Source organism: Somniosus microcephalus, chromosome 3 (assembly GCF_052327205.1).
Source record: "Somniosus microcephalus isolate GS21.2 chromosome 3, FLI_Smic_1.0, whole genome shotgun sequence".
Taxonomy (NCBI): Eukaryota; Metazoa; Chordata; class Chondrichthyes; order Squaliformes; family Somniosidae; genus Somniosus; species Somniosus microcephalus.
Genome location: NC_140989.1, coordinates 120,612,873 through 120,632,783, shown reverse-complemented (window position 1 = coordinate 120,632,783; position 19,911 = coordinate 120,612,873). Strand labels below are relative to the sequence as shown.

The window sequence follows — 19,911 nt, the reverse complement described above, 5'->3', positions numbered from 1 at the left end:
TCCAAAACTCCCTGGATTCAGGAAAGGTCCCAGCAGATTGGAAAACTGCTAATGTAACGCCCTTATTTAAAAAGGGAGGCAGACAAAAGGCTGGAAACTATAGACCAGTTAGCCGAACATCTGTGGTTGGTAAAATGTTGGAGTCCATTATTAAGGAAGCAGTAACAGGACATTTGGATAAGCATAATTTAATCGGACAGAGTCCGCATGGTTTTACGAAGGGGAAGTCATGTTTGACAAATTTGCTCGAATTCTTTGAGGACGTAACAAACAGGGTGGATAAAGGGGAACCAGTGGATGTGGTGTATTTGGACTTCCAAAAGGCATTTGACAAGGTGCCACACAAGATTACTGCACAAGATAAAAACTCACGGGATTGGGGGCAATATACTGGCATAGGTGGAAGATTGGCTATCTAACAGAAAACAGAGAGTGGGGATAAATGGTTCATTCTCGGGTTGGCAATCAGTAACTAGTGGTGTTCCGTAGGGGTCGGTGCTGGGACCCCAACTCTTTACAATCTATATTAACGATTTGGAGGAAGGGACCGAGTGCAACGTATCCAAGTTTGCCGACGATTCAAAGATAGGAGGGAAAGCAGTGAGTGAGGAGGACATAAACCTGCAAAAGGACAGACAGGCTGGGTGAGTGGGCAAAAATTTGGCAGATGGAATATAATGTTGGAAAGTGTGAGGTTATGCACTTTGGCAGAAAAAAATCAAAGAGCAAGTTATTATCTAAATGGAGAGAAACTGCAAAGTGTTACAGTACAAAGGGATCTGGGGGTCCTGGTGCATGAAACACAGAAGATTAGTATGCAGGTACAGCAGGTGATCAGGAAGGCCAATGGAATCTTGGCTTTTATTGCAAGGGGGATGGAGTATAAAAGCAGGGAAGTCTTGCTGCAGTTATACAGGGTACTGGTGAGGCCACACCTGGAATACTGCGTACAGTTTTGGTTTCCATATTTAAGAAAAGATATACTTGCTCTCGAGGCAGTTCAGAGAAGGTTCACTCGGTTGATTCCGAAGATGAGGAGGTTGACTTATGAGGAAAGGTTGAGTAGGTTGGGCCTCTACTCATTGGAATTCAGAAGAATGAGAGGCGATCTTATCGAAACATACAAGATTGTGAGGGGGCTTGATCGGGTGGATGCGGTGAGGATGTTTCCACTGATGGGTGAGACTAGAACTAGGGGGCATAATCTTAGAATAAGGGGCTGCCCTTTCAAAACTGAGATGAGGAGAAACTTCTTCACTCAGAGGGTAGTAAATCAATGGAATTTGCTACCTCAGAGTTGTGGAAGCTGTGACATTAAATAAATTTAAAACGGAGATAGACAGTTTCCTAGCTGATAAGGGAATAAGGGGTTACGGGGAGAGGGCAGGGAAGTGGACGTGAGTCTAAGTTCGGATCAGCCATGATCCTATTGAATGGTGGAGCAGGCCCGAGGGGCTGTATGGCCTACTCCTGCTCCTACTTCTTATGTTATGTTTGTTTTCCAGTGTAGCTATCATGCCAGAAAACAAGGCAGTTTCCAACATCCCCAGACTGCAAGTAGCCCAATTTAAGGTACAACACAGATTTGTACTCAACACTACAAACATTGAACACTGAAAACAAGGTAGAAGTTAAACATTCCACATTTATTTAAAAACTTCAACACAAACAACTTTACATGAAAACACTAATGTTAGTTGTACTTGCTTGCTTTTTCTTAGCAGTATAGATTAAACCAATGCTAGGTCAAAACTAAAAACCTTAGCATCAAAACACAATACTGAAGGTGAGAGACTGCATTGGACAGTAGTTCAAGTTTAGTAAGGATATTGTGTAATATTAATAAAGGCAACAAGGAAGTGCTTCACAGTCATGGTCTTTGAGTAGCAGATATAAAAGGTTGAGGATGAAGTCTGGCAGCAGTCATGGTTTCAGATGCCCAGCCCAAAGACACTGACGATACAATACATGGTCTTATTCTCCCATCTCACAGTGCAGCTCCCTGAAAGCAGGTAAGAGAGGGGGGGGTAAGAATCCTTTCAACGGAAGGAACACAAGTATATGCAATTTAAATAAGAACTAGACAACGTACTCTACAGATTTTAAATGTATAAGAGTTTTTATTTTTCTCTTTTCAAATACACCATGTAGCAGTCCCAGAATGGAGTGTGTCTAGATTTAGCTCTTTGGGTTGCCACCATCTAATCGGGAAGTAATCCTGGGTTTGCTCTTCCTCCACATTCATCCCAATTCTGCAGGCAAGCAACTGGCATTAGCTCAGCTTCTCAGCCTATAAACACTTGGGGCAGTGAACTCTTCCAATGTACTGCAACTTCATCCCACATTCCAATGATTTAATAAATGGGCATCAATAAAAAGGATATCAAATCTTATCACAACATATTGGATATCATGACCAAGGCGACTGTTCTGTAATACAAAAGGTGGATGCAATTGTAGAATGAAGCTCAAAACATAAGCAATAGGAGCAGGAGTAGGCCAATCGGCCCCTCGAGCCTGCTCCGCCATTCAATAAGATCATGGTTGATCTGATCCTAACCGCCAATCCACTATCACAGGACTATCTCCTGAATCTAACAGAATTAGACACACAAAACAGGAGCAGGATCAGGCTACACGGCCACTGGGCCCGCTCCGCTACCCACAGGGCCATGACCGATCCGAACCTAGACTCATGTCCAAATTCCTGCCCGCTCCCCGTAACCCTTAATTCCCTTTTCTTCTAGGAAACTGTCTATTTCTGTTTTAAAGTTATGTAATGATGTAGCTTCGACAGCTTTTTGGGGCAGCATATTCCATGGACCTACCACCCTCTGAGTGAAGTAGTTCCTCCTCATCTCAGTTTTGAAAGAGCAGCCCCTTATTCTAAGACTATGCCCCCTAGTTCTAGTTTCACCCATCATCGGGAACATCCTCCCCGCATCCACCCGATCCAACCCCTTCACAATCTTTTATGTTTCAATAAGATCGCCTCTCATTCTTCTGAACTCCAATGAGTGGAGTCCCAATCTACTCAACCTCTCCTCATATGTCCATCCCCTCATCCCCGGGATTAACCGAGTGAACCACCTTTGTACTGACTCGAGAGCAAGTATGTCTTTTCTTAAGTATGGACACCAAAACTGTATGCAGTATTCCAGGTGCGGTCTCACCAATACCTTGTACAACTGAAGCAATACCTCCCTATTTTTATATTCTATCCCCCTAGCAATGAAAGCCAACATTCCATTGGCCTTCTTAATCACTTGCTGCACCTGCATACTAACCTTTTGAGTTTCGTGCACCAGGACCCCCAGATCCCTTTGTACTTCAGTACTTTCCAGTTTCTTGCCATTAAGATAATAACTTGCTCTACGATTTTTCCTGCCAAAGTGCATAACCTCACACTTTCCAGTATAGTATTCCATCTGCCAAATCTCTGCCCACTTACTTAGCCTGTCTATGTCCCTTTGCAGGTTTTTAATGTCCTCCTCACTCACTACTTTCCCTCCCATCTTAGTATCATCTGCAAACTTTGATATGTTACACTCGGTCCCCTCCTCCAAATCGTTAATATAGATTGTAAAGAGTTGGGGACCCAGCACTGACCCCTGCGGAACACCACTAGTTACTGATTGCCAGTCTGAGAATGAACCATTTATCCCAACTCTGCCTTCTGTTAGATAGCCAATCCTCTATCCATGCCAGAATATTACCCCCAATCCCGTGATTTTTTTATCTTAGGCAATAATCTTTTGTGTGGCACCTTGTCAAATGCCTTTTGGAAGTCTAAATACACTACGTCCACTGGTTCACCTTTATCCACCCTATATGTTACTTCCTCAAAGAACTCCAGCAAATTTGTCAAACACTGGGATTAATCCTATAATCCCATGTAATAAAAACAGTTTAGTTCATTCAGTACAGTAATTATAAACAGATAATACTGTAGACTGTGATCCTCAAAATGCTAGTATTTCCTGACCAGCATATAATAGAAATGGATTTGACTTATTTAATGACCACAAAATAGAGCCCTGACCATGTCACATTCTCAAAAGTTTTGAATTAATTTTCATTCATAAAATTGCTTTGTGCAGTTGCCCATGAAGTTAGAAATGAGAGATCTGATAACAGTACATTTATGTAATGAAAAGTCTGAATTTATCTAACCTAACTAATGGGCTTGAAGACACTGGTTACAGTTCTACTGGCTGCTGCACTCTCTGACTAGTCAGTGTGTTGGAGGAGAAAGAACAGAAGGAAAGAAGAAGCAAAGAATACTTGCATTTATACAGCACCTTATGTTAAAACGTCTCAAAGCACCACACAAAGAATCCTTTTTTGAAGTGTAAAGAATGTTGTTAAGCAGGCAAACAGAAGGTCCCATTATTGCAGATTTACATATGTAGTAGTCAGGGTACAAAACTCACCATCAGCATTATTGTCCCAGAAACAGGAACTGGCTGTGTGCAGACCAGCTCCATTCTTCTGCATTATTACAGAGGTCACTGAAGTCAAATACAAATTAAATGAGTTAACATCCCAGTTGTAGCCATATCAGTCACATGCTTTTGGAGAAGTCCCAACACATCACTACAGTTACCAATTACATTTCTATTGGCACAATTGTAACATCTTTCCAACTAGCTTTAATACTTAGAATTAGTAAACAGGGTGGATAAAACACGTGGCAAAGCAACATATTTGCATGTAAAAATGTTAAAATTATTGCAACAGGACAATGGAAAAGGATTAGAGTACTGTAGATGGCTCCAGTTGTAGAGTTAGCACTGGCACGGATACGATGGCTGCGTGCCCGCCTCCTTACTGTAATTTCGGATTATAGAACTCACTCACTTAGAATTGGATATTGCATGCTTCAGATTTTTAATGTTTAGAAGTTGTTTTCCTATGCATAAACTATTCAGGATGTGAAAATTTTCACCAAGTTTTAAGAGGTATAAGCCACTGCCAATATAGATTTTCTGCCACAGAAGTACTCTATATATTTGCAGAGCAGGCAAAACAAAACAAAAACTGACTGGCTAAAAGTAATATTCTGATATGAACAGAAGGAGAAGGAAAGTTCCCTCAATGCTCATCCTATCTATGGGATTGTTACCTAGTACACTGCCCTCCCCAATCGCCAGGAATGCTAACTCCTGGGGGAGGAAAAGAGAAATAAGCATTTAGGAGACCATGACGACTCATGACATCACCAGATATTTAATCCCCTGCTCCCCCACATCAGTATATCTCAATCTCCTTAGGAACACAGACTAGAGCAGAAGAGGCCATTTCCATTCATTGGGCCAGTCCCAAATGTCACAGAATTCCTATCCCACTTTACATCTTGTAACTTGTAATAGCTCTGTTTTGCCAAAAAACGTATGCATCACTGTCACAGACTTGATAACATCCTTTTTTCTTGGTTTGCTACTTCACATATTTACTATACTATATGAAAAAGTTATTTAACTACATTTTTACCTCGGGTCATCTAAGCTTGTATCCATGTCATCTTGCCCTAGAGTTTGTATTAATATTGAATCTCTCTCTGGGAGCTAGTTTATCTATACCTCAATCATTGTTCCCTGTAAGGTGCACGGGTGTGCACTGATCAGCAAGCTCCCGCACACACAAATTCAAAGCCTGCGCAGTGGAGAGCTGGAGTGGGAGGGGAGGGGGCCCAAAACGCTGTATTAAAATGGCGAAGTGCATGGAACTACCTTCAAATCTGGATGAACTAATAAGGAATTGAACTGTTCTGAGGTGTCGGGGAGCAGGTTATTGTAGCGACTCTCCGACTATATATTCCCAGAATTTGCACTGTATTTCCTGCTGCTCTCTCTCAAGCCCTGTCCTTATATGCTGCACGGGTGTATTTTGAGAAGTGAATGTTTGGCCCTATCAAGCGCACCATTTAGGTAAACTGAACCTGACGAGCAGAGCAGAGGTAGTGGGAAAACTGTTGTTCTGCAGATCTGTGGACTTTCCCTACGTTTTAAGAGACTGTACATTGTGGTTCGCCCATAAGGTTAAATGACACGTTAATGGTGATTTTCATATTCATAAATCTAAAATAGATTATACACAACAATAAAAACATCAGCAAACATAACTGGGCGGGGGGTTGTACAACTGAAGTATTTCGTTAGTTGTTATACATTTGTTCATAATATTGTGGAACGAACACTGTTACAAAATGCTGAGGGCGAGAGCGACAACAGGTGGGTGATTTGGGAGATCTGTAGATGGGATGCTAATCTTCAGAAATCAGCTGCAGTCATTTTTACCCAGAGATTAAAAATATGCAGTTTAATAAAAATGGCATTGACGACTTTCAGAAACATGTAATGTCAGTGTGAAATATCCCATTTGAAATATTTTCAGCATTAATGAAATGATTAAAATCAACACATTGCAGGGAGTTGGTTCTTGTATAAGTTTTCTGTGTTTGAGTCTCCCCTCCTTTGGTGTAAATTTATTATCTGATTACAATCCCTCCGAAGCTCCTTAGGGACCTTTCCCTACGTTAAAGGGACTACATAAATGCAAGTTGTTGTTAAATGTGAACTGGTGCTTGGAATGTCCATTAGTATTAGCTAAAATTTTAAAAATACATAGAAAGATCAGTGTGTGAAAGTAACCCTTTAGTTGTGAACCTGTTCCTCTCCTTAACTTCAATTCCAGAGTTCCTACTGGATAGAATGTCTCTCTTTTAAAAAAGGGGACTGGCAAAATTGTGACTTTTTTTAAATTTAGCATTTCAATAAATAGAACAAATTCTTCATGTAGCAAAATACTCTAACTGAATTTTTATTTTGTAAATTGCATTGGTGATAAAGTAGAATCTAAGGACAATTTGTAATATCACAGCATTAAAAGTGATGGTTATACAAGGGATAAATTCAACATTCACAGTGCCGGCTAAATTCTTTTGCATATGTATGTTTTAAGTGAACCCTGTTCTCATTTGCATTTTCTACTCTTTAGTGGGACACTTTAATTCAATGGGTGAAGATTTCCTCCGTGCATTGGTTGAAGCAAAATCCTTATAATCCACATAATAGGCTTGTTAGCAAAATTGAAGCCCATGGGATAAAGGGAGCAGTAGCAGCATGGATACAAAATAGGTAAGGGATAGAAAACAGAGAGTTGTGGTGAATGTCTGTTTTTCAGACTGGAGGGAGGTATACAGTGGCATTCCCCAAGGTTCAGTACTAGGACCATTGCTGTTTTTGATATACATTAATGACTTTGATTTACAGGGCACAGTTTCAAAATTTGCAGATGGCACAAAACTTGGAAGTGTAGTAAACAGTGAGGGAGATAGTAATAGACTGCAAGAGGACATAGACAGGCTGGTGGAATGGGTGGATACATGGCAGATGAAATTCAACTCAGAAAAGTGTAAGGTGATACATTGTGGTAGGAAGAATGAGCAATACAAGCGAAACATTACAATTTTAAAGTGGGTGCATGAAGAGAGAGACCCGGGGGTGTTTGTGCACAAATCTTTGCAGGTGGCAGGACAAGTTAACAATGCAGTTAATAAAGCACATGGGATCCTGGGCTTTATAAATAGAGGCTTAGAGTACAAAAGTCAAGAAGTTATGCTAAACTTATATAAAACACTAGTTCGGCCCCAGCCGGAGTATTGTGTCCAATTCTGGGCACCACACCTTAGGAAGGACGTGAAGGCTTTGGAGAGGGTACAGAAGAGATTTACTAGAATGGTTCCAGGGATGAGGGATTACAGTTATGTGGAGAGACTGGAGAAGCTGGTGTCATTCTCCTTGGAGCAGAGAAGGCCAAGGGGAGATTTGATAGAGGTGTTTAAAATCACGAAGGGTTTTGATAGAGTAAATAAAGAGAAACTGTTTCCAGTGGTTGAAGGGTTGATAACGAGAGGGCACAGATTTAAGGTGATTGGCAAAAGAACCAGAGGCAACATGAGGACATTTGGATTAGGATTTGGAATGCACTGCCTGATAGGTTGGTCGATACAGATTCAATAATAGCCTTCAAAAGGGAATTGGAGAAATATGTGAAGGAGAAAGAATTGCTGGGATATGGGGAAAGAGTGGGACTAACTGGATTGCTCTTGGGCTGAATGGCCTCCTTCTGTGCTGTACTATTTTATGATTCTAACAAATAATTTGGTTCAAGTTTTTTCCTTCCACCAACAATATCCAGTCTATTTGTTTTTGGGATGAGACGTTAAATCTGCTCCTGTAGTTCAGATGGATTAATAAGGAACAGCCAGCACGGATTTGTTAAGGGAAAATCATGTCTGACTAACCTGATTGAGGTAGCATTGGGATGTGTGAGACTTTGCCCAAAATGTACATTGAAGGGAGGTTCCTTCTCACCAAACCTTGACATAATGGCTATCTTGATGGTTCAACTGCTAATCAATTTAACCTGACGTTTCCTGTCTGAATTTACAAAGGAACGGCTGCCCTGGACAATTTCAGACAGTTAATGTGACCTTGCTTTGGTGCCTCCATTGTTCTGGCCAATCTGCTATTAACACCACACCTGGGATGTTGCTGACCCACCTGCTTCATCCTACTCCACCATTGTCCTGACTAATCTCCAATATTAGCATATCCTTATTGGATAATGGCCCCGAGATGTTATAATTAACTTGACCTGACACAGCAAATTCTAACATGAGACACGTGTAATATTGTTTTTGTAAGAGCTGTGACCTGTTGGAGATTAAATAAAGCCATTAATGAGGTTTATAAACCAAAAAAGAGCAACGGATTTCATGATTTTTAAGAGTTTGTCTGATTGTCTCATGATTTGAGACAGTGGGATGGCTATATGAAATTACTGTATGCTTTTAAGTTGTTGTTGTAAAATTTGCCCCCAGACAAAAAGGTCACGCTCAAAGGAGTTCGTGGCCCGCTCTGTGCAAAAAGAATTAGAGGGAACATTGACCTTGATACAATAAGTGTTAAGCCAATTAGTTCCCATAGGGGTTGATTTTTACTTTTGGGTGTGTAGGCTGGCCGACCGTTCTGGCGGCGTAGAGGCACCCACGATTTTGTGTCCCTAGCCTCATTAATTTTGCAGCTTGCCAGATTGAGGTATTGAGATTGTTTCCTGTAGGCGGCTCCCATTTATTTTGTACTGCTTGTTTCCCTTCCCCAGTTTCATGACTTTCATGCATTTCTCTGTATTAAACATTTCCAGCTTTTGGCCCAATCTCCCAAATATCTTGTGCAAATGGCCCACTTGTTCCCAATTTGGTACCCGTGGCAAACTTGGAAAGCTTCCCTAGCGCCCCTTCCTCAATCTAATATACCCTGAAAACAACCAGAACCAATCTTCGTAGTGCCCCTTAATCCATGTTGACACTGCTCACTTAACAACTACCCCTTGCGAGCTCAGGCTCAACCAGTTATACTTTTCAAACATTCCCCCTCTTCTGTCTTTTCCTATCTTGTAATCTCCTATGTGTTACTTTGTCAAAGGTTTTGCTAGTGTCTATATAAGGGAAATCCAGTAGATTTACCATATCAGCTAACTCTGTTACATCCTCAAAAATCTCTAGTTGGTTTGTTCAACAGGCTCTGCCACCTGTAAGATCATGCGGTCTACTAAAACTATGCTTCTTCCAAATGTCCTCCTTCTCGGTCCTCCCACATCACTTCCAGACACAGCAGTTGGTGGCGACCTGCTCCCAAGGCTCTGTCCATAATGGTAATGTAACTGCTTCTAGACGATGTGCAAGAGTGTCCCACAATTGGAAACACCTGGCCTCTATGAAGCATCTCCTCACAATGTAAAGAGTAGAGTGAGTGATGCACCCCTCATGACTTGGCTAAGGCTCTCACTCCTGATCGCGGTCCAGCAACCTCTGCTGGGAGTGTATATATGGATGTTTGTCAAGGCTCATCAGTGATACCTCTACAGTCGAATAGCCTAGCATCACTGTCTGTTTAAACTCACAGATAAAACATCCACTTGACTGTAAGTACCATACGATAGTAGAATCATATTCCAGCAAGTAGTAATTTTTTGGGGGTGGAGGGAGAAAGAATTTTTTAAATCGCACAAGATTGGAACACTATGTTGCGTTTCTGTAGTATACTGGTGTAAAATGGTTGTCCCTCAAATCAGTCCATGCAGATCACATGGCACATCAGCAACACAAAGGCTGCATTGTAAGACATTCTGCAGAGCAGATGCAACATTACACCAGAGCCTCAAGTACTGAATATGAAAACTAAACATCACCTCAGTCTTACTTAGTCATCTAACCCTTTGTAACACTTACCAATATACTTGAAGGGTTTGCCCAGTTTTGTGAGCTGACTCAGACACAATTCCACCACACTTGTTGTCCACTGGTTAACTCTGCTAGGCTGATACGCATTTCCACCAATTGCAGCCTCTATTGACTGCAAAGAATAGAAAATTGATGAGTTTCAACAGCTATTTGTTGAGAATTTAAATAGATTCAATTATTCTACATAATGTCTTACCTCTTTAATAATGCCACTTATTTCATCAACAATAAATGCAGTCTGAAGAGGAAAACAAAATAGGTTAGTTTGGTCTTGATATATTTTCTAAAGCATTACATTGAGAGATTTATTCACTGTGCAGTCAGGACTTGCGAAGAGGCATGGCAGCGCCACAAGTGGCTGCCAACAGACTATGCAGACTTTCACAGTTTACGCTAAAAATAACCACCAAATGGTTGGTGGAAATTAAAAATTGCTGTATGCTGTATATCTGTCAATTTTTCCTACTTCAGAACACAAACTGGTTTAAAGTCCACTTTGTTAAATGATTATAATTTCCCCATGCACACTAAAATACAATTTCCCCATGCACACTAAAATACTACCGTCTTCTGATGTAACAAATTATTATAAAATGCCTGGACCTTTGACTAGAAAATGCTTGGTTATTTTCCCCAAGGCTGCAGTACCTACTTTGGGGATGGAGTGGCTTATATCAGAACAATCACAGAAGTATCCTACACACACCAAATGAAGTTTTTGCATTGAAACTGCACCCAAAAAACAAGTGATCTCCGATTAGTTGTTACAGTTCAGGCTTCCTTCCCAAACACTACTCGTCAACAAAAAATGTGGGTTTCATCAGCAGACCAAGCCTCCCATGATTTTAACCTTGCGCCCCAACACATGCCATGTATAGGATTAACAATTAACCTTCAATTGTAATACACAGTACACCAGTGGTCACATGAGAGACGTAACATGTTCCCCTGTCTCTCAAAAGACAGAAAATATCACGGCAGGCTAAAACTACCTGGTTAGGTTTATTGATAGGCTATTCACACAAACAGTGAGACACAGCAAAATATTGAAATAGGACAATATTTAATAAAATTGGAACCAATCCATAAAGGGTTAAAATGTTTTTTAGAACATTTCTGACTGGATGAAACAGTCCTTTGTAGACTTTTACAATGCATTGCTGTAGATGGACAACACGCATGGCAGTTATCCACAAAGTCTAATCTCCAACCTGAACTGAACACTGGGAGAATTCCCAGTACTTAAACAGTCCGAAGGCCTCCGAAGTCAGAGTTGGCAATCATCCAAGATTGAAGACAACACTATGAACTATTGCATAGATGCTGATAAACATCTGTCAGGGCTTGCATGTCATCTGGTTTCTGAGGATCTTGTTCAAAGCCCTTGTATCCTGATTAAAGTCCAGCTCTATCAGACAATTGGTACCCAGCTCTTTATTTTAAATTGGTTAAGGCAAGTCTGCTTGCATTTTAACTCCAGCCCTTTCAAAGCTGTGAAATAGAATTCAGAAATCTCCCTATTTGTCAAGCTGATTGACTGCATAGTTAGTAATGTCAGTAGACCACAGCTATACTGCCAACTGCTTCTTACACTGAGGTCAGCAACACTACTCTACATGTGTGTTTGGAAACTTGCACAGAGCTTCATTCTAAGGCAGATAACTTTTAATTTTGAGTTTTCCAGAATGAAACCAGGGCTTAAGTTATGAGGACAGGGTACATAAACTTGCCTTGTATTCCCTTGAGTTTAGACGGTTGAAGGGTGATTTAATTGAAATGTTTACAACGATAAGGCAATTCGATAGAGTAAATACAGAGAAACAATTTCCTCTGGTGGGGAAATCCAGAACAAGGTCACAATCTTAAAATTAGATAGAAACATAGAAACTAGGAGCAGGAGTAGGCCATTCGGCCCTTCGAGCCTGCTCCGCCATTCAACGAGATCATGGCTGATCATCCAAACCCTAGCACCCGGTCCCTACACCGACAGCCATCCCACCCAAGCCCTATCCCCGTAACCCCACGTATTTTAGAGCTAAGCCATTCAGGAGTGAAATTAGGAAGAACTTTTTCACACAAAGGGTAGTGAAAATCTCTCACTCAAAAGGCTGTGGATGCTGGGTCAACTGAAATTTTCAAGACCGAGTTTGAAAGATTTTTATTAAGGGTATCAAGATATATGGATCAAAGGAAAGTAAATGGAGTTGAGATACAGATCACCACGACCTGATTGAATAGTGAAACAGACTCGAGGTTCTTATGACTTAGACATGGCTTGTCTCATACAATCGCTAAAAACTTGCCAGGTTTGGCTATGGAGAGAATGCAGAAGAGATTCATTAAGATGATACCAGGGATCAGAGACTTTAGTTTTGTCTGACATCCAGTATTGGATGAGCAGGAATTTCCTCCAGTTAAATATTGGGAAGACTGAAGCCATTGTCTTCGGTCCCCACCGCAAACTTTGTCCTCCTCACTGGCCACTTTCCGAGGCTGAACCAAATTTTTCACAACCCTGGCGTTCTATTTGACCTTGAACAGAGCTTCTGATCCTATATCCTCTCCATCACCAAGACCGCCTACTTTCACCTCTGTAACATCGCCCGTTTCCGCCACATCTCAACCCATCTGTTGCTGAAACCCTCATCTATGCCTTAGTAACCGCCCGATTCGACTATTCCAAAGTTCTCCTAGCTGGCCTCCCACAACAACAACTTGCATTTATATAGCACCTTAAATGTCCCAAGGCACTTCACAAATGTGTTCAAAAAAACTGACACCCTAAGGAATGCCCTACCAGAACAGTGATGGAAGTAGAATCCGTGCTTTAAAAAAGGAAGTGGTTAAATAAGTGGATAAAAGAAAAAGGATATAGGAAAAGAGCAAAGGAATGGAACTAAATGGATAGCAAAGCTCACATAGGTGCAATGAGCTAAATAGTCTCCTACGTTAAAATAAAATTCTATGAACTAAGTTTATAAAGTTCGCAGAAGGTCTGAGCACTTTCAGAAAGAGGTGACTTTGCACTAGACTGGAGTTATACTGCACCTGATATGAAATTGCCAACTGGAAGTGATCTGATAACTGTTGCTTTATTCCACTCAAGACTCAGATCACCAACTTGCCTCAAGTTATACTGCCACATTAATCGATGAGCATTTTGAAACCATTGTTCATTGGTGCAGTATAACTGCACCATTATCTAAGACCCAAATAGTTCTCTAGTTTTATTTCTTGCCACACTTCCTCCCTCCCTCCCAACCCCTCCTGAGAAAAACCCTGTGACTTTATTTGCATTCTAAAGCAATGAATGCTTAAATGACCTACAGAAATGGTTTTGACTTTCAAAGAATGCAACAAATTGTGGTGTAGAAAGGAGGGTTTTAGATTTGCTAGAAAACTGGGACAGGTTCTGGGGCAGGCTGAAACTGGGAATACCCTTGGAGAAAGTAAAGCAAAACAGTGGAGGGTCGGATTATATTGATAATAAAGATAGGACAGAGGGGTAAATTAAGTAGATATACAAAAGTGGAAAAGATTAGAAGTTAGACGTTACGATAGAGGAAGGGCTAATTGTTGATTGCATAAGAAGACACTGATACACTAAGTAAGTGTAAAGTATAAGGATATGACCACTGATGTGCCTCAATTATTCCGAGACTCGAAGTTAGCAGAACAAAAGTAAGGCTTTTATTAACTCAGAACATAACACGTAAAATAGAGAGATGTCTACCTTCAGGAGGCTGATGCCGGACTGAAGTTAGATTACAAAGGAGCCAGGTATGGGCGGAGCCCTGCACACAACCAGTTCCAGCACATTCCAATACATAATACATGAGGACTGGGGGAAGGGAAAAGACACAGAAAGCAGGCAGTTACAAGACACAGAAAACAGGCAGTGATGAATGGAATATATTTCATCACATTCACCCCTTCTATAGATTTAGTCTGTTCGGGGGTTTGATAGCCCTCTGCGACCGACGTGGCTGTTGTGGTGCCGCGGGTGTCGGCTGGGTGTCCCCGGTAGCCTCCTGGGTCTCTGCCGGGGGTGCCGCCGGGGTTGTTGAAGGGGTAGTTGGTGGGGGTGCCGTTGGTCGATGTTCTTCCGGGGGTGATGAAAGAATAGTGGGTGGGTAAGGGTTGCTGTGATCGTCGTCGCTGCTATTGCCGTGGTTGTTGTTGATGCCGGCTGGGGCGACGTCTTTTATGGACACGGTGTCCTCCCTTCCGTCGGCGTGCCGGACATATGCGTATTGGGGGTTGGCGTGGAGTAGGTGTACTGGCTCCACGAGAGGGTCCGTCTTGTGGCCCCTCACATGCCTTCGCACGAGTACCGGACCTGGGGTGGAGAGCCATGACGGCATGGATACGCCTGAGGTGGATTTCCGAGGAAAGACAAACATTCGTTCATGAGGCGTGGCATTAGTGGCCGTACACAATAGCGACCGTATCGAATGGAGCACATCCGAGAGGACTTCCTGCCAGCGGGAGATAGGGAGGCCCTTGGTCCTTAGAGCTAGAGTGACTGCTTTCCACACTGTCCCGTTCTCTCGCTCCACCTGGCCGTTACCCCGGGGGTTGTAGCTGGTGGTACGGCTCGTGGCAACCCCCTTGGACAGCATGTACTGGCGTAGCTCTTCACTCATGAAGGACGCCCCCCTATCCGTGTGGATATAGCTCGGCATACCGAACAGGCAGAACAGGCTGTTGAGGCATTTAATGACCGTGGCGCTGGTCATGTCTGGGCAGGGGAAGGCGAATGGGAAACGGGAGTATTCGTCCACAATGTTCAGGAAGTAAACATTGCGGTCGACGGACGGGAGGGGGCCCTTGAAATCTAAGCTGAGCCGCTCGAAGGGCCGTGTAGCTTTGATTAAGTGGGCTCTATCTGGGCGGTAGAACCGAGGCTTGCACTCAGCGCAAGTGCGGCAGTTCCTGGTCAGAGACCGAACTTCCTCAATCGAGTAGGGTAAGTTACGGGACTTTATGAAGTGGAACAGCCGCGTGACCCCTGGGTGGCAGAGGTCGTTGTGGAGGGTCTGTAGCCGATCCTCGGTGGCGCTGGCACACATCCCTCGTGAGAGGGCGTCAGGGGATTCGTTAAGGGCCCCTGGCCGGTAAATGATGTCGTACTCGAAAGTGGAGAGCTCGATCCGCCACCTAAGAATCTTATCATTTTTAATCTTCCCCCTCTGTTTATTGTTGAACATAAACGCTACCGATCGCTGGTCGGTAAGTAGGGTGAAGCGTTTGCCGGCTAGGTAGTGGCGCCAGTGGCGCACTGCCTCCACGATGGCTTGGGCCTCCTTTTCCACGGAGGAGTGTCTGATCTCGGGGCCTTGGAGGGTCCTCGAGAAGAAAGCTACGGGCCGCCCCGCCTGGTTGAGGGTGGCCGCCAAGGCGAAGTCGGACGCATCACTTTCCACTTGAAATGGAGTGTTCTCGTCCACTGCCTGTAGCGTGGCCCGCTCAATATCCTGCTTAATGCTTTTGAAGGCGGCGTGGGCCTCAGCAGAGAGCGGAAAAGAGGATGCTTTCAAGAGGGGGCGGGCTTTGTCGGAGTAGTTGGGGACCCATTGGGAATAGTAAGAAAATAACCCCAGGCACCTTTTCAGGGCTTTGGGAGTGTTGGGCAGGGGCAGCTCCCGTAGGGGGCGCAATCGGTCGGGGTCTGGTCCGATTTCCCCATTCTCCACCACGCTGCCCAGTATGCAGAGGCGCGTGGTGTTGTAAATGCACTTGTCCTCGTTATAGGTGAGGTTGAGTTTTTGTGCGGTTTTCAGGAACCTCTCGAGGTTCGAGTCGTGATCCTGCTGGTTGTGACCGCAGATGGTGACGTTGTCGAGGTAGGGGAAGGTTGCCTGCAAGTGGTGGTCATCGACCATGCGATCCATCTCCCTCTGAAAGACCGAGACCCCGTTCGTCACCCCAAAGGGGACTCTGAGGAATTGGTAGAGGCGTCCGTTCGCCTCGAAGGCGGTGTACGGGCGGTCCTCTGGTCTGATAGGGAGCTGGTGGTACGCTGACTTGAGGTCGATGGTGGAGAACACCCGGTATTGGGCGATTTGGTTCACCATTTCTGATATGCGGGGTAGCGGGTAGGCGTCTAGTAGGGTGTACCTGTTGATCGTTTGACTATAGTCGATCACCATCCGTTTCTTCTCGCTACCCCTTACCACTACCACTTGGGCGCGCCACGGGCTGTTGCTGTGTTCAATAATGCGCTCTTTCAGGAGCCTGTCTACCTCGGTCGCGATAAACCGCCTGTCCTCCCAGCTGTACCTCCTGCTTTTGGTCGCTATTGGCCGGCAGTTAGGGGTAAGGTTCGCGAATAGCGAAGGCGGCTTTACCTTCAGGGTAGCCAGACCACACACTGTGAGGGGCGGCTGGGACCCACCGTACTTGAGCGTGATGCTTTGGTGGTTGCACTGGAAATCCAAACCCAAGATCACGCTCGCACATAGATTCTTCATGATTAATACTTTAAAATTATCATACACAGTTCCGTTAACGCACAATTGTACCGTGCAGTAACCCAGAATGGTCGATGTCTGGGTTTTATCGGCCATAGAGATGGTACCCTGAGCAGGGACCACCTTTAGGGAGAGTTGTGCCAGTTCAGGGTGGATAAAACTCTCCGTGCTTCCACTGTCAATTAAGCATTTAACCCGGCACCCGTTTACCTCGATGTCCACCATTGATTTGGATAGCGGATGCGGCCTGGTCTGGTCCACTGTGACCGATGCCACTGTAGGGTGAGGAAATCTACATGATATAAGGGGTTAATTTCAAGTGCTTGCTGGGTAAAAGTTTTCAGACTTGACACTGGGCAAGTGTCGATGTGTAACTAGAGCTATTGCACGTACTCGAACTACAGCCAAGAACAGATGCCTGCCCACCTAATGAGAATGTAGAAGTGGAATAATGAGTTTCTTTGGTGTACCAATGACCTGATAACTTGTGACCGAAAGCAAAGCTTGCCTCCCTTATATATGATTAAAGAGGACCTCCGGTTACACGATTCATGCCCTGTTATAGATTAACGGTTGACTTATGTGTCCAGGATCCTTCTGTCAATATGTTATTTCTACCTGATGATTAATCTAAAATGTATCCTGATAGAGGAACAAAGGGATTTCAATCAAACTTGTTTGTTACACTGTATAAATATAGAACGTTTACACTGTATCATTGGAATAGTAGCCTCACCCCTTGAGTGGAGGTGCTGATTCCCCTTGCAAGAGAAGTAAAATAAAAGGCCTGTCCGTCTGACGAATCCAAGTGTGTATTGAGTCATTACCCAGAGCTAAGAAGTAAGGCACTTCTACAAGGGCCCTGATCGAGACAAGATGGCGTCCATGCTGTCTGCTCATAAGATGGCGGACCCCACGAGGTCGGGCAAGATGGCGTCCAAGATGGCCGCTCCCACGGCGCACACGCGGCGGTGGCGGGTTTTCCGGCGGTTGGTTTTCCGGCGGGGTTCCCTCTGCACACCTTCCCGAAGTGCCCCTTCTTACCGCACTTAAAGCAGGTGGTGCCTTTCGCCGGGCACAGGTTTCTGGTGTGCTTTGGCTGCCCGCAGAAGTAGCAGTTGGGTCCTTGATGCGTCGCGGCTGTCGTAGGGCTTCTGGGGGGAGAGCTGGGCCCCGCCGGTGTCGGGCTGCCGGGCGGGGAAGATGCCTTCCAAGATGGCGGCGCCCTCGGCGCACACGTGGCGGCGTGGGCGGCGCGGGCTGAAGAGTAGGCGTCCGAGTTTCTCTGGGCCATCTCCAGGGACCGCGCGGTGTCTGCAGCCTGTTTCAGGTCCAACCCCGTTTTTTCCAGCAGTCTTTGCCGGATGTGAGTGGAGCTGAGGCCTGTGATAAAGGCATCGCGAACAAGCTCGTCGGTGTACACTGCGGCTTTTACATCTCGGCACTTACAGTCCTTGCCAAGCTTTTTCAGGATGCTTAGGAACTCCTCCACCGATTCCCCAGGTCGCTGTGCGCGAGTAGCGAGTAGATGCCTAGCATACACCTCATTCGTAGGCTGCTGGTAATGCGCCTTTAAGGTGTTGCAGGCGGCCAGGTACGTATCGGTGTCTTGGATGAGGGGGTAAACCCGGTGGCTTACCCAATTCCGTAGCATTCCGAGTCTCATCTTCGCAGTGTCCGTAGCGTCTTTGACGGCTGCGGAATTGTCCAGGAAGAATTCCATACAGTCAAACCAGTGTCCGAAGCGTGCTGATGCGTCCGGAGCATGTTGATCCAAATCCAAACGTTCGGGTTTCAGGAGTTGATCCATAGTGTTGAAAATTGAGTTAATAAAATTGATGTGCCTCAATTATTCCGAGACTCGAAGTTAGCAGAACAAAAGTAAGGCTTTTATTAACTCAGAACATAACACGTAAAATAGAGAGATGTCTACCTTCAGGAGGCTGATGCCGGACTGAAGTTAGATTACAAAGGAGCCAGGTATGGGCGGAGCCCTGCACACAACCAGTTCCAGCACATTCCAATACATAATACATGAGGACTGGGGGAAGGGAAAAGACACAGAAAGCAGGCAGTTACAAGACACAGAAAACAGGCAGTGATGAATGGAATATATTTCATCACAACCACACGTGGAAATAATGAGAAAATAACACATCAGCAATAGGATGTGGGGGAAATGGATTGCCGCAAGGTTTTATGTAGGAATGTTAAGATTCTAATGAATAAAATGGAGACCGTGAGGTCCTGCTGGAGAGAGACTCGATGGCATATGTATCACAGAAATCTGGCGCAACAATAACATGACACAGGCTGTATACATACAGGGGGGGGACACATTACGTTACAGAAATAAAAACTGGGATGGGCGCAGGGCAGGGCCGGGGGGGAAGCAAACCTGAACATCACACTCTGCAGCTCTGCCCCCCCCGGGAGTGGGCGGACCATTACCCCGCAGATCAGGTCCCCCCCGGGAGTGGGCGGACCATTACCCCGCAGATCAGGTCCCCCCCGGGGATCCTCTCTGCCCCCGGATGAACTCACCGATCAGAACGACTTTTAACGATTGACAGCGGCGGTCAGACACCGAGCCTCTTCCCGAGGAGGCAGAGGCCGCCGCCGCCTGAGACCTCACAGCTAACAGGGGTTGCCGGCGACACGAAAACGGGAACAAGGATCCCAGGACCACCCTGCCTCGCCGGACCCGCTTTATTTTTTATCCCTGTGCCTCCCTCACCTCCTCTCCGCTCTGATATTCGTCCATTTTTCCAACCGCTCCCTCCACGCTCGCGCGTCTCCCCGGCAACGGAGGAAATACCCGTATGTCGACGAGGGACAGTATATCAAATAAAAACAAAATGCTGGAAATCCACAGCAGGTCAGGCAGCATCTGTGAGGAGAGAAATTATTTTTCACTATGGGTACCTGTACTGTTAATTTAAAAAAATTGATTTGTCTGTAAAATTTACCACTGCATTTGTACTGTTAATCCTAAAGCTGTCTTTAAGGCTTTGTTTTATTGCGGCTAATGAATGTAATGGATTTATTATGCAATTGATGAGTTGTAACAAGTACTATCATATTTATTAATAAATATGTTTGACTCAAAAAAAAATCTGTGGGGAGAGA

The 19,911-nt window shown here is 44.5% G+C and overlaps 1 protein-coding gene across 1 annotated transcript; it reads right to left on the bottom strand.

Annotated features, from left to right (window-relative positions):
• Positions 1-1,625: 1,625 nt before the first annotated feature.
• LOC147121305 (dynein light chain Tctex-type 1-like) lies at positions 1,626-19,630 on the bottom strand. Its single transcript, XM_085981538.1, has 5 exons — positions 19,520-19,630; positions 10,506-10,547; positions 10,298-10,421; positions 4,434-4,511; positions 1,626-2,002 (listed from the first exon to the last, which is right to left on the bottom strand). Exons 1-5 carry the CDS (start codon positions 19,544-19,546, stop codon positions 1,932-1,934), a joined length of 342 nt encoding a protein of 113 aa, XP_085837664.1. The 5' UTR covers positions 19,547-19,630; the 3' UTR covers positions 1,626-1,931.
• Positions 19,631-19,911: the final 281 nt, after the last annotated feature.

Coding starts and splice junctions, on each gene's coding strand:
- LOC147121305 (XM_085981538.1), bottom strand. CDS start 19,546: ATGGACGAATATCAGAGCGGAGAGGAG. Junction 10,422..10,505: donor TAAGTGGCATTATTAAAGAG/GTAAGACATTAT, acceptor TATTCTTTGCAG/TCAATAGAGGCTGCAATTGG. Junction 4,512..10,297: donor CAAACCCTTCAAGTATATTG/GTAAGTGTTACA, acceptor ATTTGACTTCAG/TGACCTCTGTAATAATGCAG.